This window comes from Schistocerca gregaria, chromosome 3, assembly GCF_023897955.1.
Source record: "Schistocerca gregaria isolate iqSchGreg1 chromosome 3, iqSchGreg1.2, whole genome shotgun sequence".
Lineage (NCBI taxonomy): Eukaryota > Metazoa > Arthropoda > Insecta > Orthoptera > Acrididae > Schistocerca > Schistocerca gregaria.
Genome location: NC_064922.1, coordinates 412,506,531 through 412,532,814, shown reverse-complemented (window position 1 = coordinate 412,532,814; position 26,284 = coordinate 412,506,531). Strand labels below are relative to the sequence as shown.

The 26,284-nt window shown below is 41.3% G+C and overlaps 1 protein-coding gene across 2 annotated transcripts in view; it reads right to left on the bottom strand.

The window, feature by feature from the left end:
* LOC126356223 (ecto-NOX disulfide-thiol exchanger 2) overlaps window positions 1-26,284 on the bottom strand; it is a 202,191-nt gene that overhangs the window by 124,847 nt on the left and 51,060 nt on the right. For both annotated transcript variants that reach the window (XM_050007042.1, XM_050007041.1), the window contains exon 6: window positions 6,133-6,366. In XM_050007042.1, coding sequence (XP_049862999.1) covers window positions 6,133-6,366 — 234 coding nt within the window. The remainder of the gene's footprint in view (window positions 1-6,132; window positions 6,367-26,284) is intronic.

The following is a 26,284-nucleotide window of genomic DNA, read 5'->3' as shown; positions in this document are numbered from 1 at the left end:
AAATGGAAAGGTCCATTACTGTTCAATTACATGACTGTAAATCAATCACTGAAAATTGCTTTAGAAATAAACTATTCTGGAGTATGCTCTATAGGGACTTAAGAACAACCACATTGGAAAAATTCTAAGGAAATTTGGTTGTAAGAATATTAAATTGAGGTGGAAGGAGCATGTGGCAAGGAAAATGCTGGAAAATATAACAAAGAAGTTGTTTGCTTAAGTAAAAGGGATACGAAAAGACCCAATACAAAACCTACTAGATGATGAGTGGAAAACCTTAGCAAACATAAGGGAGCAACATGGAAGCACACTGCTGAAGACCGTAATCGATGGAAAAGCTAAGAAGAAAGCCTTTATCCATCAGTGGATATCAAACACCTCATGGTGACCAAAGGTGCGCATACTATGGTTTGTCATAGGGGAGGGGGAGGGAGAGGGGTTGGGGTGGGGCTGTTAGAGGGTGGAAGGGAGAGGAGGGGAGAGGATGGGACAGGGGTAGAGGGGGAAGGAGGGATGGGGATGTGGGAGGGGGAGGGGGAGGGGGAGGGGAAGGGGGGAGGGGGAGGAGGAGGAGGTGAATGATTATTTTTTAGTATTTTGGAAGATGACAAGCGACCTGTAAGTAGCCATAAAGAAGTTCCAGTTCTGACCCTGTTAAAGACCTGTATAATACCAACTTTTAAGTTGTTATTAATTTTAAAGGAAAACTGCTGACAAATTTTAAAGGAAAGCTGCTGACAACACAATATTTTTCCTTTCCCTGAGAGCTGGGGGTGTGGGGGGGAGGGGGGGCAGTATCCCACTTGCCCTCAGAAAGACACACACAGGGTGGTGGTGGAGGTGGAGTATGTTTTCACAAAATGTTAAGTTTTGCAGATTTATAGCATGACATGACATGACCATGTGTTTGCTGAATGAATCCAAAACAGTGCACATACTTTTCCCAGTGAATTATGCTGACAAAAGTTCACAGTCAAATTATTTATGGTTTTGATAACAGTTTCAAACTACAGCACACTGAATGTTACTTCCTTAAAAAAGTACCCAACTTCCAATAGTTGAAGGGTTTTAACATGTCAACATCCATGATGAACAAAATAATGTCACTACTGAAGCTCACAGTATGGGTTGGTGGCTCGATGAGTACTATCGAATTGTAAATTCAATAATTTAGGTGCAGATCCCAGTGTGTCCCCTGCTTTCTCTCCTGTACTTGCATGAACATTTATCTCCAGCAATGTTCTGTGTATGTGAAAAATGGCAACTTGCATAGCTATTTGGATTTTATATTAAACCACAGGTTATCCCAAAATTGGGTACATGGTCTAGTTTGTTGTTGTCTTCAGTCCTGAGACTGATTTGATGCAGCTCTCCATGCTACTCTATCCTGTGCAAGCTTCTTCATCTCCCAGTACCTACTGCAACCTACATCCTTCTGAATCTGCTTAGTGTATTCATCTCTTGGTCTCCCTCTACAATTTTTACCCTCCACGCTACACTCCAATACTAAATTGGTGATCCCTTGATGCCTCAGAACATGTCCGACCAACCGGTCCCTTCTACTTGTCAAGTTGTGCCACAAACTCCTCTTCTCCCCAATTCCATTCAATACCTCCTCATTAGTTATGTGATCTACCCATTTAATCTTCAGCATTCTTCTGTAGCACCACATTTTGAAAGCTTCTATACTCTTCTTGTCCAAACTATTTATCGTCCATGTCTCACTTCCATACATGGCTACACTCCATACGTATACTTTCAGAAACGACTTCCTGACACTTAAATCTATACTTGACGTTAACAAATTTCTCTTCTTCAGAAACGCTTTCCTTGCCATTGCAAGTCTACATTTTATATCGTCTCTACTTCGAACATCATCAGTTATTTTGCTCCCCAAATAGCAAAACTCCTTTACTACTTTAAGTGTCTCATTTCCTAATCTAATTCCCTCAACATCACCCGACTTAATTCGACTACATTCCGTTATCCTCGTTTTGCTTTTGTTGATGTTCATCTTATACCGTCCTTTCAAGACACTGTCTATTCCGTTCAACTGATCTTCCAAGTCCTTTTCTGTCTCTGACAGAATTACCATGTCATCGGCGAACCTCAAAGTTTTTATTTCTTCTCCATGGATTTTATTACCTACTCCGAATTTTTCTTTTGTTTCCTTTACTGCTTGCTCAATATACAGATTGAATAACATCGGGGAGAGGCTGCAACCCTGTCTTACTCCCTTCCCAACCACTGCTTCCCTTTCATGTCGCTCGATTCTTATAACTGCCATCTGGTTTCTGTACAAATTGTAAATAGCCTTTCGCTCCCTGTATTTTACCGCAGCCACCTTTAGAATTTGAAAGAGAGTATTCCAGCCAACATTGTCAAAAGCTTTCTCTAAGTCTACAAATGCTAGAAACGTAGGTTTGCCTTTCCTTAATCTTTCTTCTAAGATAAGTCGTAAGGTCAGTATTGCCTCACGTGTTCCAGTATTTCTACGGAATCCAAACTGATCTTCCCCGAGGTCGGCTTCTACTAGTTTTTCCATTCGTCTGTAAAGAATTCGTGTTATTAAACTGACTGTTCGGTAATTTTCACATCTGTCAACACCTGCTTTCTTTGGGATTGGAATTATTATATTCTTCTTGAAGTCTGAGGGTATATCGCCTGTTTCATACATCTTGCTCACCAGGTGGTACAGTTTTGTCAGGGCTGGCTCTCCCAAGGCCGTCAGTAGTTCCAATGGAATGTTGTCTACTCCGGGGGCATTGTTTCGACTCAGGTCTTTCAATGTTCTGTCAAACTCTTCACGCAGTATCGTATCTCCCATTTCATCTTCATTTACATCCTCTTCCATTTCCATAATATTGTCCTCAAGTACATCGCCCTTGTATAGACCCTCTATATACTCCTTCCACCTTTCTGCTTTCCCTTCTTTGCTTAGAACTGGGTTTCCATCTGAGCTCTTGATATTCATACAAGAGGTTCTCTTTTCTCCAAAGGTCTCTCTAATTTTCCTGTAGGCAGTATCTATCTTACCCCTAGTGAGATAAGCCTCTACATCCTTACATTTGTCCTCTAGCTATCCCTGCTTAGCCATTTTGCACTTCCTGTCGATCTCATTTTTGAGACGTTTGTATTACTTTTTGCCTTCTTCATTTACTGCATATTTATATTTTCTCCTTTCATCAATTAAATTCAATATTTCTTCTGTTACCCAAGGATTTCTACTAGCCCTAGTCTTTTTACCAACTTGATCCTCTGCTGCCTTCACTACTTCATCCCTCAAAGCTACCCATTTGTCTTCTACTGTATTTCTTTCCCCCATTCCTGTCAATTGTTCCCTTATGCTCTCCGTGAAACTCTGTACAACCTCTGGTTCTTTCAGTTTATCCAGGTCCCATCTCCTTAAATTCCCACCTTTACAGGTCGTAAAAGAATGAACATACCATCTTCAACAGCAGAATTCCCAACAAAGTACTGTTCAATTCAGACCTACCTGATAAGCTGATTGAAACTGACAAATAATATTACACAAAACATCTGTATAAAAACTTCGAGAAAGCTGTTACATTGGAAGAAATGTGGTCAGGCATTTTTTTAACAGATAGAGCACTTCCCCAAGCATCAATTGTTTTGCTCTACACTACAGTTTCCATCAGTCAAACAGTTTTGTCTATCACTTATAGACCACCACGACAACAGGAGAGACATCAACAGACATCTACAGACATCTACAGTTGACACTGAAAACCTTCAAATACAACAGAGTGAAACACATAACAAGTGTAAAATTTGTAAAGTTATCATTCCACAAATATTAAATGCAAGATGTCACTAGAATACAAACTGACAGTGATGTTCTTAAGTGTTTATTTACTTTGACTCCGAACAGTATGTCCACTACAGGTGTATTAACATAAAAAAAATGTTACTATATTTATGAAGTGGGGCATTATTGGCAGGTAAACACAAATGCTTCACTAGGATATAGGCCATACTTCAATACTATCATCAGTAAAGTACAGGACAAGGCAATCAAATGGTAAGATTAAAAAAATGTTGCACTAACTGGAGAATTAAACAAATCTGAATTTTTTTTTACTTTAATCTAGTGTACAAGTAGAAATGAATAGTTTACTTTTAAGGTTATAATTTTTTGGATATGATATCACACACATGGCATCCCTGGTTTTGTACACACCATCAGAGTTCGAGGATGAATCGACCCGCAAAGTTGCATAGACCTCCAACAGAATGTCATTTAATTTTCAGCACATTCATTCCTTTAAATCATCTCCATTTCTTGGATGGTTTTCCTGGAAAACTTTGGACTTGAGGCAATCCCAAACAGAATAGTATGGGCCCAATAAATATGAACAGGGAGTCCATTTCTGCTAATGAGACAACCAGGAAATGCGATTCCAAGCAAATCCATGGACACTCCAGCAGCATGGCCAGTTGCACCATCATGCTCGAAGAGCATTTCTTTATCTGGGTCTTAGGCATCAAGTCCAGACAGAAAAAAATGTTATGAACACGACAACATACCATTTAGAGTTTATTATCACCATGTCACCATGTTCATCTACACAAAAGTAAGGTTTGATTATCATGCGAGATGAAATTGCATACCAAACTGTTTCCTTTTCCAAAAGGAGGGGGACTTTATGGAGATGATTTTGGTTTTCATGAGATTAGTATCTGAAGTTCTGCTTGTTGACAAAACCACTAACATGAAAGTAGGCTTCATCACTCATCCATAAGATGTGAACATTTACTGTATTTTCTCTGATAATGTTTAACATTGCATGGCAAAACCAAATGAGGTTATTGCACGCAATCTTGAGGTTGGAGGTCTTGTACGTATGATACTCTAAATCATTCTTTAAAATCCTTCTCACCAATCAATTGCAGAGATCAAGTTCTGTGCTGGGGCATCTACATAATTTTCACAGACTTCTTCATAAAGCTACATGCAAACAATCAATATTCTCACAGGTCAGACTTGTTTTTACATTTTCTTTGTACAAGTGGCTTCAATATTTCTCACCCGAAAGTCAGCAACTTCTGTTAATCAACAGAACAAAAAACCAGTCCAAGTTGCAAATATTTTAATATTCATTCAATGATTAGTTTTGGGCCAAGACCCATTTTCAAATCAAAATAGCAAAAGTCAGAAATGGCATTTCCGAAGATATCAAAAAATGCATAGAGCACATTTTACATTGCATTTATGTATTTACAGTGCATATAGATAACAACTGTTAACTGTATACACTGTAAACGTACATTACACATTTTTTGACATCTTTGGAAATGCGATGTTTGACTTTGTTACGTTGATTTAAAAATGGGTCTCAGCCCGAAACAAGTCATTGAATGTAAAATAAAATATTTGCAACTTGGACTGGTTTTTCATTTTTTTTTAAAACAATCCAAGTTCTTGTACAACGCCTTTACAGAACCTGCATGTTGCACACTTGAGCAAAGGTCCATGGCCATTAAAACTTCCATCTATCTACATGCCCCATATCAAGTCCTGCACTCTCAAAGTGTCTCACAGCCACACAGTGTTCAAATCTTTCCATTTGATTGCCTCACACTGTACATAAGATTGAACGTGCAGATATACGCAACACATTCCTAGACAAAGATACCAAAGTGGTTAAAGGCAACACTTAGTCTTCATTATTAATATAGTTCTAAATCACATATTCATAATTTGTAAGTCACATACCTCTAGATAATGTTCTACAGAAAAAGGAACTTACTGTTATCAACAAATCTACTTCATAACAGTGCTTTCATAAACAATAAGCATATTATATGTGGTAGTGCAGACTGACAACGTAGAGAATCAATGTAAGTGGCTATTAGCAGAACAAGCTGAATAAGTATGACACTAGTGTAAAATTGATGAGAGATGAAAAAGAGCAAAATAAGACGGTAAACACAGATGTTTTACACTGGTTACAGTGTCTATGCTGCTAGCTCCCCACCTCACTAGTCATAATTCTTACGTAATTTGGGCTGCCATTTGATTTTGTCATGCTACATTAGAGACTGCAAACTAAAGTATAAATGAACATTTTGCACATGGAAAAATGTATGGAATACAAATAGTATTTTCACCTTTTATCTTTTCTGAAACTGCTATAGCTTCATGGTCAGTATAATGCACAACAGGTGGTGGTGATGGTGGCCGCATACGTTCCTGCTCCATTCTTTCACGATGCCTCTGCTCTCTTTGTAGTGCTCTCTGGCGACATTCCCATTCATACAAATCGTCTCTTGCTTGGGCATAGTCCACATGTAAACGTCCAGTATTTGGTGCATCAGTGTTAGAACCTATCCGAATACGGTAACCTGGACAGCAAAACAAACAACCTGACAGAATAGTGCGGATTTCAGATGTATATTTTAACTTTAATTACATAAAACCCAACCACTCTAGTACCACATCTCTCTCATAATGAACATAAAAAAAAATAGGGAAGTGACAAATCAGCATTGTGTATTGCATGGTTTTGTAACTTTTGAAGAATTTAAACTGAAAAATTGATAAATTTTACTCACACTGGTTTCAATCAAACTCCTTAAAGTAATACTGAACATATTGCTTCATACAGTAACACAGTAACTATAATGGTTGGAAGAAATACAATAAATTTATGCACATTACATGAGATAACAGGAAACAGATACACTAAAGTCTGCTTATAAAAACAAGCAAATTTATGATTTGGCTCTGGGCCAACAAATGCAGAAAGATGAAGTGAAATATGACATAAGTGACAGTAATTTCTATACCATAAGTTTTCTTGACAAGTATCTGAAATTTCTCATGACACACACAAAATTTTCAGAAAAACTGATTAAATCAGAATAACATCAAATAAAATATTATTTGAAATAATGTAGAACTCTGCCTGCATATGACCAAATCCCTGGATAAAGCATAACTGCAAAAATATTCTACCAACTCTCTAATCTTTACATCATTTATGTATTATTGGTTGATTTCTTAACCACAATAAAAAGCTTTACCAGTTTGTGTGTCCGACTCACAATACTTCCAGTGTCACCAAATCTAAGACGTACACTACATGATCAAAAGTATCCGAACACCCCCAAAAACATATGTTTTTCATATTAGGTGCATTGTGCTGCCACCTACTGCCAGGTACTCCATATCAGCGACCTCAGTAGTCATTAAGAGATCATGAGACAGCAGAATGGGGCGTTCAGCGGAACTCACTGACTTCGGACGTGGTCAGGTGATTGGGTTTCACTTGTGTCATACGTCTGAATGTGAGATTTCCACACTCCTAAACATCTCTATGTCCACTGTTTCCAATGTGATAGAGAAATGAAGGGACACGTACAGCACAAAAGCTTAGAGGACAACCTCGTCTGTTGACTGACAGAGACTGCTGACAGTTGAAGAGGGCCATAATGTGTAACAGGCAGACATCTATCCAGACCTTCACACAGGAATTCCAAACTACATCATCAGGATCCACAGCAAGTACTATTACAGTTAGGCGGGAGTTGAGAAAACTTGGATTTCATTGTCGAGTGGCAGCTCATACGCCATGCATCATGCCGGTAAATGCCAAATGACACCTCACTTGGAGTAAGGAGTGTAAACATTGGACAATTGAACAGTGGAAAAACATTGCGTGGAGAGATGAATCACGGTACACAATGTGACCATCCGATGGTAGGTTGTGGGTATGGCAAATGCCCAGTGAATGTCATCTGCCAGCAGGTGTAGCACCATAAGTAAAATTCAGAGATGATTATGTTATGGTGTGGTCGTGTTTATCATGAAGGAGGCTTGCACCACTTGTTTTGTGAGGCACTATCACAGCACATGCCTACACTGATGTTTTAAACACCTTCTTGCTTCCCACTGTTGAAGAGCAATTCGGGGATGGCGACTGCATCTTTCAACAGGATGAGCACTTGCTCATAATGCATGCCCTGTGGCGGAGTGGTTACATGACAATAACATCCCTGTAATGGACTGGCCTGCACAGAGTCCTGACCTGAATCCTAAAGAACACTTTTGGGCTGTTTTGGAATGCCAGCTTAGTACCAGGTCTCGCCGACCGACATCAGTACCTCTCCTCAGTGCAGCACTCCATAAAGAATGCGCAGCCATTCCCCAAGAAACCTTCCAGCAACTGATTTAACGTCTGCCTGTGAGAGCGGAAGCTGTCATCAGGCTAAGGGTGGGCCAACACCATATTGAATTCCAGCATTACCGATGAAGGGTGCCACGAACTTGTAAGTCATATTCAGCCAGGTGTCTGGATACTTTTGATCACACAGTGTATCACTTAGTATACAAACTAGCAACCACACTCATCAATGCATAGAAGATCAAGAATTCAAGTACTAAATAGTAGTGGAGTGTTAAATCAAGAATTTGCAAACACAAACATAAGAGAATTAATTAAATAAGAATGAAAAAGATGAGACCAATGCAAAATTTGTGTTTCTTTTGTTTCGTAAGCGACGAAAGTCATTTAAATCCTCCAATTTCAAACATGAGTGGTTGTTACATATAACACTGAATTACTCCCACTGAACTTCTTGACACTAAACACCTATCAGGCTTCACTGTATCACTGATATTTGACACCTATTCATAATGTTTGGGCAGAAATTCAGTTTCATCTGGCAAATTTAAATAGAATAAAACCACAAACAGCTCTCAACTGGTGATTTATTTACATGATCAGTTTCACTGCGTTAAAGCAGCATCTTCAGATTATAAGTAGTGTCACATAGATTAGTGCACAGAGACACTGACCGCTTCCAGTGCTGTACCCTCCTGACAATCAACTGCAGGTTTTGCCATTATAAATGGGGGCCCCTGCAACCTGATATGATATTCTCAGTTTGTTAGTGTGCCTTATCCCGTACACTATTCATCCCATTCTTCTGCCTGCTGTTATTTATTGACTATTTCCCCCTTTTCATGGGGTTTGATTCTGTGATTACAAACATTGGGGGCATCTCCATGTTTTAATCTATTTGATACTACTTATCACTTAAAGATGCTGTTTTAATGCAGCAAAACTGGTCATGCAGATAAAATTTACAGTTTTTCAGTTTTATTCGAGTTAAATTTACAATGACTTTCAATGTCACTGGCTGCCCATGTTATAAAGTTGTGTGTCAGTTTAGTCTGTATTACAACTTTACTGACAAGGAAGGCCACAACATTCTATTCACAAATTTTCTTCAAACTTGTACACTATTAGTAGGCTATTAGGACAACATAATATCCAAGTAGTAAGGTGTACTACTTTGTCAATTTCGAGAAAATCATAGGAGAAGTTTTATGCACTGATGAGTACCTGTGTGGTGTGCAGGAAATCACAAGCTTGTGTCAATCAAGTGGTCCGTATTCCAGCTCCGTAAGCGGTGGGTTCCTGGATTGTGTTCCACTACTTTATTTTTTTCTTATGTGTTTTTTCAACATTGGTCATATTACTTAGCTAATGTGACACTTGAAAATTAATATAATACAAAAACAAGAGTATTAGAATGAACTTTCATTGAATTTGCCTTACAACTTGCGCATTATGTTGTCCAACTGGACTACCAAAAGTGTATCTTCCCTCATAACCTCATAAGAATATCTATGTCCAGACAAGGGTTTTCTACTCTACTCTACTCTACTCTTCTTCTTCTTCTTCTTCTTCTTAAAAAAATACAGAAATAAGGTGGGAGGAATAGGAGGAGGTGAAGAAAAGGAAGACTCTTCTGCCACTAATCATATTATTGCAGAACTTCACCATGCACACTTATTGTAAATAATGTATTGCACTTATATTTTAACACGTCAAAGGTAGCTTCCCACATCTACAATATTACTTCAGCTAAGTGCATGATTTTTGACCCAGCACATTAGGACATGTGCAAATACACTTTGCATAACATGTTTCACAAATTTAAGTCAACACTTGCCTGCACTGATGCATAAACTGCATTTCATGAGTTCTTGTATACTGTAGGAAAGAATAATTGTAAAACATAATATTGAAAGGATATAATAAAACAGATGTCAAAGGGAGATGGAAAGGCACAAAACCAATACTCACCACAATGTCACAAGTTTATACGCCAACTAGCTCTGCAGATGACTGAAAGAATGTACAAGGGCTTGCTGAAAAGTAAAGCCTTCGAATGCCCATGGCCATACCACAAATGAACACTACCTTTCCCATTGCCCAACGGACTCCTAACCAACAACCTCCTTCCTAGTTGCCATGGCAACTATATCCTCACTCACATTTACTTCTCCTTTGAAAGCATTACCTACAAGCAAATCTGGAGTATGGCTATGGGCATCTGCATGACACCATCCTACGCCACCTACTCATGGGCCATCTAGAGGTTGGTTGGTTGGTTGGTTGGTTGGTTGGAGAACGGACCAAACTACATGGTCATCAGTCCCTCCGACCTTAGATTAACTAGAACCAATAAAATCCTATGTTAGAAGAGGGAACTACAATGTCCATAATATGATCAACAATTGACAGGAAAAGAAGGAAAAGGGCGGAAGAAGAGGTGAGGGAAAGAAAGACACTAATGACAGGGACGTGAAGGAAGAAGCACAGGAGACGAGAGATACTCAAGGCATAACAGACCAAATAAGGAAAGGAGGGGGAAGGCAGAGGGCCAGAGTAAACCACTAAGCACAGTTGAAACCAATCCCCTCCACTCACTGATAAGGTGGAAGGTCCCTCCCTTAAATAAAGCAATAAAAACCCCCCCATCATGAATAAAAGGTAAAACGAGATCCGCCTTTGAGGCATTGTCAGCCAACACCAGGGATAGTGAGTCTGCAAAGCTAAAAGTCCATCGCAGTGTGGCTAAGTTGGGGCAGTCCAATAAGGTGTGAGCCACAGTCAACATCAATCCACAACGACAGAGAGGGGGGTCCTCACAACGGAGGAGATAACCATGAGTCTACCAAGTATGGCCGATGTGGAGCCGGCATAGGATGACAGAGGAATTACAAGAGGCCCGTAAGGAGTACCATCACGGAGTTGTGGAATCCTCAATCGCCCTGAGCTCGTCCGGCAATGAAAGAGTGTGCCATTCTGCATCCCCAAGGCCCAAAACCTGACGATGTAATGCCGAGCGAAGGTCTATTTCTGGAATGCCAATAGCATGAGATGATCTAGTAGTAGCTAATTTAGCTAGTTCATTGCCAGGAATCCCAACATGGCCTGGGGTCAAAATGAAAACCACTGAGCATCCACGTTGAGCAAGGAGAGAAAGGGAGTCCTGGATAGTGATGACCAATGGGTGGCGAGGGAGGCACTGGCCGATAGCGTGCAAACCACTCAATGAGTCACTACAGATAGTGAAGGATAGTCCTGAGCAGGAGCGGATAAGGTCCAGTGCGTGCAAGATGGCTACCAATTCTGCAGTAAAAACACTACAGCCATCTGGCAAGTTCCGCGTGTCGCACATAGGTGTAAGCAAAACCAGTGCGGCCAGCAACCATGGAGCCATCAATATAAATCACTTCTGAACTCTGGAATGAACTGAGGAGACAGTAGAATTGGTGGCAAAGAGCCATCGGAGGGAAAGACTGCTTTGAATCGATTGAGAGATCAAGACAGAGCAGTGGCCGAGAGGTGAGGAGGGGTACGTGCATGAGCAGAGAAGAGAGGTGGGAAAGGGAATTGCTGGACCTCAGAAAAGAGTGACTGAATACGGACAGCATTTGTAAGCCCACATTGTGGCCGTTTTTGTGGCAGGGTGATCTCCGTGTCTGGTTAAAGGAGACCATAATTAGGGTGCTTTGGGGTGTAGTGAATGCAGAGCACGTAAGATGTCAGCTGTTGTTGGCACATAACTCGCAGTGGTGGAATCCCTGCCTCTGCGAGAAGGCTAAGTACAGGGCTAGTCCAGAAGGCACCAGTCGTAAGTCGGACCCCACAGTGGTGGATGGGGTCTAGTACCTGCAGTGTCGAAGGTGATGCAGAACCATAGACAGGACTTCATAGTCTAAATGAGACTGGACCAACGCTTGATACAATCACGTGAGAACAGAGCAGTCTGCACCCCAGGTGGTGCTGCACAGACACCTAAGAAGATTGAGATGGGACCAGCACATCCTCTTCAGCTGGCAAAGATGAGGGAGTCATATCGACCGGGCATTGAAGACACCCATAGGTGTCCACTACCTCGAGGGGCTGGCCATTGAGGAACAGTTCCAGAAGGGGATGGACTGTACGGTAATGGCAGAAATGCATGACATGTCTTGGCCACCAAAAACTGAAAGCCATGGGAGAGCGCCCATGAGTGCACCCGGCAGATTGCCCCCTGTAGACGGTGTCCTGCAAGGCCCATTACGGAAGAAGCAAGGTAGATACAAAAATCGACAACATACAAAGAGGGGGACACTGTCGGCCCAACAGCTGTCACCAGATCATTAATGGCTATGAGAAAGAGAGGGACGCTCAGCACAGAACCCTGTAGAACCCCATTTGGGGAGTGCTGTAGGAAGAGTCAACTTGGACCCAAAAAGAGCGACACGAAAGGAAGTTACAAATAAAAATGGGCAGAGCGCCACGAAGGCCCCATGCGTGAAGGGTGGTGAGGATGTGGTTGCACCAGGTGGTGTCATAGGCTTTATGCAGATCAAAGAAGACTGCAAGGAGGTGTTGCTGATGGGCAAAAGCCGAATGGATAGCAAAATCCAGGTGGACAAAGTTATCCACTGTAGAGCAGCCACAGCGAAAACCACTTTTAGTGAATGACAAAAGGTCGCGGGATTCAAGGATCCAAATTCAGCCGGTGACTCACCATGCATTCAGGGAGCTTGCAGAGGGTGTTAGTAAGACTAATTGGATGGTAGCTATCCAACTGAAGAGTGGCTTCCCTGACTTCAACACCAGAACAACAATGCTTACCTGCCACTGGGTAGGAAAGACTCCCTCACTCCACAGACAGTCGAAGAGGGGTCAGTATAAAATGGGGGCCAGCCACCGTTAGGTGTTGGAGCATTTGGTTATGCATCCAATCCAGTCCAGTAGCCGTGTCAGGACAAATGGCGAGGGCACTGGCAAATTCCCATTTGCTGAATGGAGCAGCGATAAACAAAAGACAAAGGCAGTCATTCTGAGCACTCTTTCAGGAGAAGGAACATGGGCGGATTCTGAGCCAATGCTGAAGCTTGAGCAAAGTTTTCTACTACAAAGTCCGGATTGGTAAGGACAACACCATGCACAGAAATGTCTGCAACCCCGGTGGGAGTACAGTGACCAAAATTTCAGCTCAGTTTCGCTTACACTTGAGAAGAGGGGGTGTGTGGTCCTATGGCAGCTATATATTGTTTCCAGAAAATCCATTTCTATAAATCTGATTAGGTAGCCACCTGGCTGTGGAGTCCTTTAAAGACCAGAAGAAGAGCAGTAGAAGGGTGCTGCTTGAAGTGTTCAACAGCACAGCAGCGGTCTTTTATGGCTGCAATTTGCGGAGTCCATCAGGGGACCATCTTCCGGCATGGGGAACCTGAGGAACAAGGGATTGCTGAAACAACTGCTGACAGGATGGCGGCAGTCAAAGTCTGAATAGATTCATCAACACTGTCAAGTGGCAATACAGAGGAGATGGGAGCAGAGGAGAAAGCACCCCAATCACCTAGAAGGGTGATGGAGTGAGAGACACTGAAGGAAGGTCAAAACAATCAGGTAATGGTTGCTGTCACATAAATCACCGTGGACTCCCCATTGAATGGAGGAAAGAAGGCCGGGACTGCAGATGGAGAGGTCAATTGTAGACAAAGTGCTGTGTGCCACACTGAAGTGTGTGGGAGCACCTGTGTTTAGTAAACAGAGGTCAAGCCCTGCCAGAACAGCTTCAACTGTCCTGCTCCGGGCAGTAGTCGTATGACTAAACCAAAGAGGGTTGTGTGGTAATGGCAGGAAGGGAGGGGGAGGAGGAGGAGGAGGAGGAGGAGGAGGAGGAGGAGATTAGTGTTTAACGTCCCGTCGACAACGAGGTCATTAGAGACGGAGTGCAAGCTCGGGTGAGGGAAGGATGGGGAAGGAAATCGGCCGTGCGCTTTCAAAGGAACCATCCCGGCATTGGCCTGATGGCAGGAAAGGAGAAGGGAGTTGTTGAAGAAGGGTGGTGGCATGGGATGTGGGCAGCCTGTCAGGTGGGAAGGAGAGATTACAGATTGTGATTGGAGTGGCCAGATGGACCCTGACAGCTATGGCTTATGGTGGGTAACCCCATTTACTAACAACGTCCTTGCAGACCAAGGTGCAAACACCACCAGAAGTCCGAAAGGGCCCAATTCAGTTGCACCGGAGTCCAAAGGGGAAGCGAATGGACAGGAGTTGGTCACGTCGCTGAGTTGCCATCCGTCACCGATAAGGATGCGGTAATATCCATATAGGTGGGGTTAGACTCTGTTGGTTCATTGACTGGACGAGGGGAAGGCTGTACCTCAGGGGGGTACTGGAGGGGCCTTGGCCTTGTTCTTGCTTTTCTGCTTCTTCTCTTCGAAAAAAAGAGATGGGCACACTGCAGCGAGGGCGAGCACGGAATTACACCAGGCAATCTTGGCACCCATCAGCCGCAGATCATAGCTGCCCTGCCCTCTTTCCGCCTAGTCCCTAGGCACTCCCCAACAGCATGTCACTATCTGCCACCCCTACCCTACCATCCCTCCCCCTACACACCCCAGCCTCCTCCTTACCCCTGCCCAGCTGCCCCTCCCGTCATGCACAGGAGCTGCTGCTCACAGCATGGCCTCAGTTGCCTGAGACTGCAGTCGTGTGTGTGTGTGTGTGTGTGTGTGTGTGTGTGTGTGTGTGTGTGTGTGTGTGTGTGTGTGTGTGTCATCTAATTTTGACAAAGAGCTTACTGGCCGAAAGCTATATTTGTGACAGTCTTTTTGTTGTGCCTATCTGCGACTCAGCATCTCCATGGATATGGTGAGTAGCATACTGTTACATGCAGGAAATTAATTAGATAAACTGAAAGAACCACTAGTAGTAAAGAGCTTCAAAGAGAGCATTAGGCAATATTTGACACACAGGGGACAGGAATACAATAGGAGGTGAATGAGAAGCTCTGGGAGATTAGGTAATGAAGCAAGAAGAGGCTCTAATTGGGAAGAAAAAGCTCAGTAGAAATCTGAGGATGACACACAGGATACTGATTTAAATTTCTAAGCAAGAATGGTTATAGGACAACTGCAAGGCTGCAGAAGCATGCATGACCAAGAGATACATACTGCCTACAGGAATATTCAAGAAAATTTTGTAGAGAAGAGAAGTAGCAGCATAAATATTAAGAGCTCATGTCAAGCCAATAACAGACAAAGAATGGAATACTCAAATGTGGGATCAAAATGCTATATGAAAGTAGTTGTGACAGTATTATGGAAAGGGAAGAGGAAGTATATGAAGAGGAAATGTGTGATACGATACTGCAGGAAGAATCTGACAGAGCAATAAAAGCTCTAACTTGAAACAAGGCACTTTGAGTAGACAACACATCCTCAGAATTATTGAGATGCTTGGGAGAATCAACCAAGGAAAATAATTCCACCTGGTATGCAAGATATAGGAGACAGGCAAAATACCCTTGGACTTCGTGAAGAATGTCATAGTCTTTCGATGCCATACAATAATTACAGCCAACATTTGACTTCTGTGACTAGCTGTACTTCAGTTATAACCACCCAGTATCATTGGAAAAATGCAAAATGGTTAAATACCTACCTTTGGTAACCCTAAAGCACTCCCATCAGCTAATGGAAGTACCTCACTACTCTCTGAAAGAACATGGCATTAGGCAAGTATTAATATCTTAATGCCATCCTGAAGCTAAACCTGCAGGGATGGTGTTTAAAGACCTGAACTAGTTTATCAGAACTTATTGTCACAACAATTATAGTCTGTGGTATCAGTATTGAGGTCACTCTGAGGAAATAATCAATGGCCTGCATCAGACTTCCACAAACTACACTCCAAGGGAACTTATACTGGACAAACCTAAATAGAGTGTTCTGTTTCTAAGTTTCCAAGCAATGAATCTGAATACGAAAAAACTTAGGAAAGCTGTACAGTTACTGGTAAACAATGCAACATAAACAATATTTTGACAGCAAGAAGGACTGACACATATTAGCACCTCTGTTAAATAAACCTACTAAGAAATACACTAGAGACAGAGAGAGAGAGAGAGAGAGAGAGAGAGAGAGAGAGGAGAGAGATTTGAACATGTTCGCTGATTCTAGGAAACATACATATATGATCATTTTCCTGTTTCAAATGTCACAAATTTTCCTGTATCTCATTATGCATGTATTCTGATAGGTGCACACTGACACTCTACAGAGATTACAATGTATTGATGAAAGGAAAACCAAATGCTTTATAAACGATCCTGGTCACATGCTCAGTGTATGAATAAGTTCAGTCAGGTATGGCAGAGCATGAGTAATTTCAATTTTGTAATGAGGGGTAGTTCATTTTTCGTCTAAAACAAGTTATTAGTGTCATTCAATAGCTTAATACAGGTAGAACGCAAGTATGACTAGGTTTGAAAAAAATCCGTGGTCTCCCAGTACATAAAGGAGGAAGGTATAGCTAAAAGTGATCAAGATCCATGCGCTGCCACATACCTCACTTCCTTTTTAAAGCTACAGCACTACGCATGATTCATCTGTTTAATACAAAACACCATTGGCAACACTGAATTCAGAACAACACAACCTTCAAATGTGTTACTATGATAAATGTGTTACTGGCTGTAATAAAATTTCTGCATTACTTAGTATCATGTGGAGTGAGTTTAGTAGGAGAGAGAGCAAACAGGCAAGTAGTGAGCAAAGTAGGGTAATGATGAGAAAGAAGATGGATGAAAGGAGTGACATGAAGAAGAAATTACGGGCTACAACCCATGAGACTGGAGAAGACTGCAAGTGTTTCCAAACAATTTCTTCTGAAGAGCAACATTGTATTATCTACTATTTCAACTAACTGGGTGAATATAATGCTCAGAGTCACAATTTAAGAGCACTTGTTACTGTTGTACCTGTTCAGCATCAGTATCTCAGGATGGGTGAATGTGAGGCATGTTTCCATTTTTGCTTTTTTATCTTAACATGGCATTTCTATTCGTCATGTTCAAAGTATTAAGAAACAGCTGACAGAATGTGGTGAAGCCAAGGCAGCTGACCAAGGTAAGTACAGCAAAAGACCACATAAGCTATCCAATGAAACAAAGTCTAAAGTCATAGATTTCATACAGTCTTTCAAAGGTAGAAAGTCCCTATACTCTTTAAAAGATGCTTCTAAAGTACACACCAATAAGCCATAACATTATGACCACTGCCCACCACAACACTGGATGTGTCCTGGTGGTGTTACAGGCAAGTGATGTAGTAACAAAAGAATGTAAGTCTTGCAGACACAGACAGCGAACACATTAGTGAAGATACAGGCTGCAAATGGGAAAATCCAGTGAGATAAGCAACTTTGACACAGGGCAGATTATTATTAGGCAGAGCCTGTGAACGAATATCTTGAACATGGTGAAGGTGATCGAATGTTCCCACATTACTATCATGAGCATCTATGAAAAGAGACAGGAGGACAGTGTAATTACCACTAGGTGCTAAATGGGGTTCGGCACCTTGGCTGCTCTGAAAAGTAAACTAGATGGTGATCTGTGGCATCTCTGCTGAAAGAGCACAATGCTGATGCATACACAAGAGTTTCGGAGTGCACCATTCATCGTACACAGTTGAACAAGGAGCTCCGCTGCAGACTACCCCCATATACCTGCGGTAGTAATCAGAGACACACTGACAGCTTGGAAGACCTGCATCTCTTTATGCGTGATGTCTTCTCTGATGGCAATGCCCTCTTTCAGCAGTATAATTCTCCACGTCTCAGAGCCAGAACTGTGCGACAGTGGTTTGGGGAGCATTATAGTGAACTAACATTGATATTTCAGCAACCAAATCTGCCTGACGTAAATCCTATGGACCCCATCTGTGACGCTATCGAATGGTATCACCATGTACGCAAATCAGTAGCTTGTTGTTTACATCTATCTACATCTACATCCATACTCCGCAAGCCACCTGACGGCATGTAACGGAGAGTACCAACTTGAGTACCTCTATCGGTTCTCCCTTCTATTCCAGTCTAGTATTGTTCGTAGAAAGGAGGATTGTTGGTATGCCTCTGTGTGGGATCTAATCTTTCTGATTTTATCCTCATGGTCTCTTCGTGAGATATACGTAGGAGGGAGCAATATACTGCTTGAATCCTCTGTAAAGTTATGTTCTCGAAACTTCAACAAAAGCCCGTACCGAGCTACTGAGTGTCTCTCCTGCAGAGTCTTCCACTGGAGTTTATCTATCATCTCTGTAATGCTTTCGTGATTACTAAATGATCCTGTAACGAAGCGTGCTGCTCTCTGTTGGATCTTCTCTATCTCTTCTATCAACCCTATCTCGTACGGATCCCACACTGCTGAGCAGTATTCAAGCAGCGGGTGAACAAGTGTACTGTAACCAACTTTCTTTGTTTTCGGATTGCATTTCCTTAGGATTCTTCTAATGAACTTCAGTCTGGCATCTGCTTTACCGACGATCAACTTTATTTGATCATTCCATTTTAAATCACTCCTAACGCGTACTCCCACATGATTTATGGAATTAATGCTTCCAGTTGCTGACCTGCTATACTGTAGCTAAATGATAAGGGATCTTTCTTTCTATGTATCCGCAGCACATTACACTTGTCTACATTGAGATTCAATTGCCATTCCCTGCGCCATGCGTCAATTTGCTGCAGTTCCTCCTGCATTTCAGTACAATATACCATTGTTACAACATCTGGATATACCACAGCATCATCTGCAAAAAGCCTCAGTGAACTTCTGATGTTATCCAAAAGGTCATTTTTGTATATTGTGAATAGCAACGGTCCCACAACACTCCCCTGCGGCACACCTGAAATCACTCTTACTTCGGAATACTTCTCTCCATTGAGAATGACATGCTGCGTTCTGTTATCTAGGAACTCTTCAATCCAATCACACAATTGGTCTGATAGTCCATATGCTCTTACTTTGTTCATTAAATGACTGTGGGGAACCTTATCGAATGCCTTGCAAAAGTCAAGAAACACGACATCTACCTGGGAACCCGTGTCTATGGCCCTCTGAGTCTCGTGGACAAATAGCACGAGCTGGGTTTCACACGATTGTCTTTTTCAAAACCCATGCTGATTCCTACAGAGTACATTTCCAGTCTCCAGAAAAGTCATTATACTCGAACATAATACGTGTTCCAAAATTCTACAACTGATCGATGTTAGAGATATAGGTCTATAGTTCTGCACATCTGTTCGATGTCCCTTCTTGATAACGGGGATGACCTGTGCCCTTTTCCAATCCTTTGGAACCCTACGCTCTTCTAGAGATCCGAGGTACACCGCTGCAAGAAGGGGGGAGGTTCCTTCGCGTACTCTGTGTAAAATCGAACTGGTATCCCATCAGGTCTAGCGGCCTTTCCTCTTTTGAGCGAAATTAATTGTTTCTCTATCCCTCTGTCATCTATTTCAATATCTACCATTTTGTCATCTGTGCAACAATCTAGAGAAGGAGCTACAGTGCAGTCTTCCTCTGCGAAACAGCTTTGGAAAACGATATTTAGTATTTCGGCCTTTAGTCTGTCATCCTCTGTTTCAGTACCTTTTTGGTCACAGAGTGTCTGGACATTTTGTTTTGATCCACCTACCGCTTTGACACAAGACCAAAATTTCTTAGGATTTTCTACCAAGTCAGTACACAGAACTTTACTTTCCAATTCATTGAATGCCTCTCGCATAGCCCTCCTCACACTACATTTCACTTCACATACGTTTTGTTTGTCTGCAATGCTTTGGCTATATTTATGTTTGCTGTAAAGTTCCCTTTGCTTCCGCAGCAGTTTTCTAACTCGGTTGTTGTACCACGGTGGCTCTTTTCCATTTCTTACGATCTTGCTTGGCACATGCTAATCTAATGCATACTGTACGATGGTTTTGAACTTTGTCCACTGATCATCAACACTATCTGTACTTGAGACAAAACTTTTGTGTTGAGCCATCAAGTGCTCTGAAATCTGCTTTTTGTCACTTTTGCTAAACAGAAAAATCTTCCTACCTTTTTTAATATTTCTATTTAAGGCTGAAATCATTGATGCAGTAACTGCTTTATGATCACTGATTCCCTGTTCTGCGTTAACTGTTTCAAATAATTCGGGTCTGTTTGTCAACAGAAGGTCTAATATGTTCTCGCCACGAGTTGGTTCTCTGTTTAACTGTTCAAGGTAGTTTTCAGATAAAGCACTTAAAAAAATTTCACTGGATTCTTTGTCCCTGCCACACATTATGAATGTTTGAGTCTCCCAGTCTATATTCGGAAAATTAAAATCTCCACCCAGAACTGTTAACATGGTGGGGAAATCTACGCGAAATATTTTCCAAATTTTCCTTCAGGTGCTCTGCCACAACAGCTGCTGTGCCTGGGGTCCTAAAGAGACATCCAATTACCATGTTTGAGACTGCTTTAACCGCGACCTACACCCAAATTATTTCACACTTCGGATCTCCATCAATTTCCTTCGATACTATAGCACTTTTTATCACTATATATAAGCCTTTTCCTTCACTGTCCAGCCTGTCTCTGTCGTATACATTCCAATCTGAGTTTAGAATTTCATTACTGTTTCCATCTGGTTTCAGCCAACTTACTGTTCCTAGCACTATATGGGCAATTTGACCATTTATTAATGAGAGCAGTTCTTGGACCTTTCTATGGACGCTCCAGCAGTTTACTATTACCACATTAATATTGTTATTCCCTGTTGTGTTTTGCCTACTACTAACTTGCCGTGTCTCAGGAGCGTCTTGTCGGGCCTAGGGAGGGAATTCTCTAACCTAAAAGACCTACATGTGTACTCCACACGTACTCCGCTACCCTTGTAGCTGCTTCCGGTGTGTAGTGCACGCCTGACCTATTCAGGGGGACCCTACATTTCTCCACCCGATAACGGAGGTTGAGAAATTTGCACCCCAGATCTCCGCAGAATTGTCTGAGCCTCTGGTTTAAGCCTTCCACTCAGCTACAAACCAGAGGACTGCGATCAGTTCTGGGAACGATACTACAAATCGTTAGCTCAGATTCCACCCCTCGAGTGAGGCTTTCCGCCTTCACCAAGTCCGCCAACTGCCTTTATGAACTGAGGATGACCTCTGAACCCAGATGGCAGGGGTCATTGGTGCCGACATGAGCAATTATTTGCAGTCAGGTGCACCCAGTGCTCTCTATCACCGCCGGCAGGGCCTCCTCCACATCTCGGATGAGACCCTCTGGCAAGCAGATAGTGTGAACACTGGCCTTCTTCCCCGACCTTTCCGTTATTTCCCTAAGGGGCTCCATCACCCGCCTAACGTTGAAGCTCCCAATCACTAATAAACCCCTCCTCCCCGTGTGCCTGCTCGGACCTAGCTGAAGCAGTGGCCACATGTCCACTCACAGGCAGAGTGGGTGATGCCACACGGCCAGTCTCCACATTGACCCTCCGCCTCGTGCGCCGTGAACGCCGCTGTACCCACCACTACCCTTGGGGAGAGGGTGGCCCAACCACGCCCGGCACCCGTGAAGATGTCTCGACAGCAGGGACCAGGGGTGAAGCATGTAACACCTAGAGTGTACCATGCGACGCACCAGACACCCCATTGCCGCTACACTCCGAGGCAGCAGCCTGAAGATGGATGACCGCGGCCATAAACACGCTCAGCTGTTTGTGGATAGTGGCCAGTTCCTCCTGCGTCCGTACACAGCAGTCACACATCCTATCCATCCTAAGAAATCAATTTACTGTAGAGAGTTAATCAACTTTTAACTAGACTGCTAATTCACTAAAGGCGGCTGATTATTGACTAAACTGTGGTTAATAGACACTTCTTGTTGTAAACAATGAAAATAGCACTACCTGTCTCTGGACCAGCTTACATGACCTGTGCATAGGCGTCTAATGTCGCATACCTCCACAAACCTAGCAACAAACTGTTGGAACCCTGATACACAGAATCAGCAATGTATTTCATTTCAAAGACAGACAAACAAGCTATTATGTATGTGGTCATAATGTTTTGGCTCATCAGTGTAACTATTTGAGGAACAAGTTGCAGCCAAACTACACAGAATGCATGAATCAAATGACACCAAAGAAGGCTATACAAATTCTATGAAATTTTTGGTAATTTTAACATTTCATTTGGTTCCCCATGAAAAGATATGTGCAGTAATTGTGATATGATTAGAGCAGAGATTTCATCAACAAGAGAAGAAATAGCAACATGTACAGATAGAAACTACAACACCACAAACGAAATCATTGTTGAATTGATGGATAGAGAAACAGAAAAAAAGTACAAAATTTCATTCTTTACAGATAAAATGGAAGGAGTCCATGAATAAAACATGACTTGAGACTGTTACAATGGACTTTATGAAGAAATTACTTGGTCTACCATGATGCTCAGGCTTTCTACAGAGAATTAGTTTGTGGAAATGCTACAAAACAAGATGAAAGTGACAATGAGTTTGCAGTTGATCCTCCCACAGACGACCTCATGTAACTGGAAAAAAATATCAAGGGCCTGTTTTTTTCTGATTAAAATTGCTTTGAAAATTTCCATGTACTCAGAAGAGAGTTTTCTTCACATTATCTGTAGTAAAATGAGTTGTGCTTTGTATTGTGGTTAATTATTTATCATTCTATACAATTTTAACATTAGATTCTAGTCTTAAAACTTTAAAATTTATGTCCTGACAGACTACCAAAATGTCACTATGGCTGTTTTTAGCCATGGCCCTCTACCTACTATGTATTACAGAGATTCATATATCATTATCAGTAATATTGTTATATTTCTAGATTCATTTCTTGTTTGTTCCTTTGGTTTCTAGTAAGTCAGTTATGAGTAGGAAGTGCAAGATCTTAACTCACAATATTTTTTGGACGATTGTAAGTAACATGTATTGCAGTGCGAAGTTGTGACAATTGTTTGACTCAATACTTTATATTGCCAATTCATTACAGTAGTGATATGTGAACAGTGAGCAACACTGCTTAGACTGCTGAAGCAAGCAAGACAGACAAAGTCTGCTTCGAGAAGCATGAAACATTTGACTAATCACCAATTCCAATTTTACACGGTGTGAAGAGGGCTGTGTGATATCAAAGTTGGGGTGGTTATCCATGAAGAACACACTTCTGCTTCAGGAGTCACACTATCAGTTGGAAAAACACTTAACATGCTGCACCATGTAAACTGTGCAATACACTAACTGTTGATCTGCTTCACATTATCAAGATTTGAATTCCATGTACTGTTAGCACCTTGTTGACATGCAGACATTATGGGAACTAACAAAGCTGAATGCATACAACAGATGGTGCATTTCTGCAAATGCAATGAACTGGGGCAACTGCTCACAACCTTCAGTTTCTGCATAAACTTTGCTTATGTCTTTAGTGCCATAAGTAAAAAAATTATTAATTTAAGTGCCAAAAATGCTTCCAGTGAACAATATACTACTCCTTCCGAATATCGAGAGAACTACATTGAGTGAAATTAGGATAAACGTATACTTAAGTGGAACTGTGCTGTTTTTCCTTCACGCACCTTCACTCCTGCGAAGATATGGTCACACACTGCATTAACAGTAAACTTTCTTTCCAGGACGAAACAATATATTTAATATACTAAATCCTGGTTGTACAATTTTGTTTGTTTCATGCATGGTATGGTATTCTGAATAACTGCCCCTAAGCTGGGCCACAATCCAACAACCCATCAGTCAGCTGATGAAACTTGAGGCTGCATCCCTCTGTAAACATGCACAAGAACTGCAGAAATAGTGAAACAAATTCCAGACTGGAGCATCCTGTCCACAGGTTTTGTGGTTTCCCGTGGATCATTGGACAAATGTCAGGATGTGGGTCAGACCAGCACAAATATGAACTAAGCCATCAGTCCCATGGGTTGCAAAATAATGAGATTTAAATCTTATCTCAATGTTGCCTAAACAAAACAAAAATTGTAAGGAGAAAATTAGTCGATGTTCCTTGAATGATGTAATGGTAATTCAACACACATATAAATGTTACTGAAGATTAAGATTACTGCACCACAACTACGCTGATCAAACATTGTCAGTATTATTATACATAGATGTACATTACAACTATGTAGTGGATGTATGAATGTAAATAATTATTCTTTCAATTGGTTATTCAGCTAGGTACACTGCAATGACAAACGCTTGAAACATCATTGCCCATTTATTTGTGGAAAGCCACAGACTTGCCTGTAGGACGAATGATGTAAAATGAAGCAATTATTAAATTATTTAATTGGGTAGATAAAAAATCTATTCACCAAGCGGCAGCAGCACACACACATAAAAGACAGTTGTAACTGACAAGCCTTCGGAGCCAGTGGCCCCTTCTTCAGACAGAAAGGTTGAAGGGGAAAAAAGAGGTGTGAAGGAAAAGGACTGGAGAGGTCTAGGAAATGGGGTAGATTTTGGGAAAGTCAACCAGAACTGTGGTCAATCAGTCTTTCCTTCTCTTCCTGGACGGTAAGTCTCCCCTGACCTGCAGTTCTGGGTTACTTTCCTAAAATCTACCCCTTTTCCTAGACCTCCTCAGTCTTTTTCCTTCACCCCTCATCCTTCCCCTTCAACCCTTCTGCCTGAAGAAAGAGCCACTGGCTTCAAAAGCATGCCAGTTACAACCATCTTTTAAGTGTGTGTTCTGCCGCTGCTTGGCGAGTTGATTTTTTATCTATCAAATTAAATAATTTTGTCAATAATTCATTCTTTTTGTTACAACAATTATTAAGTATGATGTGACTAATTTTTAGTTTACTGCACTTCTCTCTTGAATACTAGGGTAACTGCAAGGCTAATAAACTCTTTAACATTTGTATGTGATTTTTATTAAAATTGCTATTAATGTGGGAACTTACAGACTTATTTTGTGATATAAGTGGTATAAAATTAAGTAATAACTCCATCAATAATACTACATATGAGAAGTGTAGTAACCATCATTATTTTCGATGTAATTTTGTGTAAATTTTTACTTAAGTAATATTAATTGATGGTAAAGAAGTCACTGTACCTCTGTAAAGATAATATTAAATCGCTGATGCGAGTCTGTCATCTACCACTTGTTTTACAATATGATTGCATGTTTGTAGTCATTTACTCTTCTGGTCTGAGTTTTGTACAAGCACAATACAAATTTCGACTGCTTCCACATCAGCACGTACTAGTGTACTTATGGACAAGGTAAAAACTAGTTTCTGGAACACTCATTTGTAGTTAACTTTTGTTCACTCATTGTTACTAATATATTATGTGCTTGAGTTTATTTCATGGTGAAAATAATATTTAAAGTGTTCTCTCTTGGATATTTTGGTTCCAAGCAATTGTGAGAAGAGTGAATAAATATTTCAAGTAAAACTTTGTCCTCACAAATTAGCTGCACTGTCACAAGGGCCGTGCCTGCGAAACAATTTTAGTACACATTAAGTAATACAGACAATAAAACACAAAGAACAGCCAGAACACCACCAGTGACAGGACTGCCATGGCCCCCACAGAGTCCCACAGACATGCTGCTTAGTCATTGGTGGAGTACTTGTTATTCTTCATGTTCTACTGTCTCTGTTAACCTGTATCAGTAAAACAAATATCATACTAGACTAATCTGGTGTCACTCTATTAAATGAGCAAGTAAAATTCTGCTTTAAAAATCATATTGCTTGTAATGAGAAACAACACGATACTTCGCATCAACACTGGGCATCACACGAAAGACATTAAAAGCGGTATTTCTTTGGGATGAGAAACAAAATTGCAAACATCTGCTGAAATGTCAAACACAATGTGCCTCATTACCCATCAAAGAGGTACCTGGTGCAATACATTCATGGGACACCACAGACATACGACGTGAAGATAGACAACACTGCCCGAAACTGGCTATTTTGAAATAAACAGTGATTGCCAGATATAAAATAAGCCTATGTTGTATAATAATAATAGTTACCGAATTACAAATCAGTAAAGAACTTAAATCAGCTTCACTACTACTGTCACCATTCACAGCTGCAAACAAACAGCTGTGCATTCAAAGTTATTTGAGAAT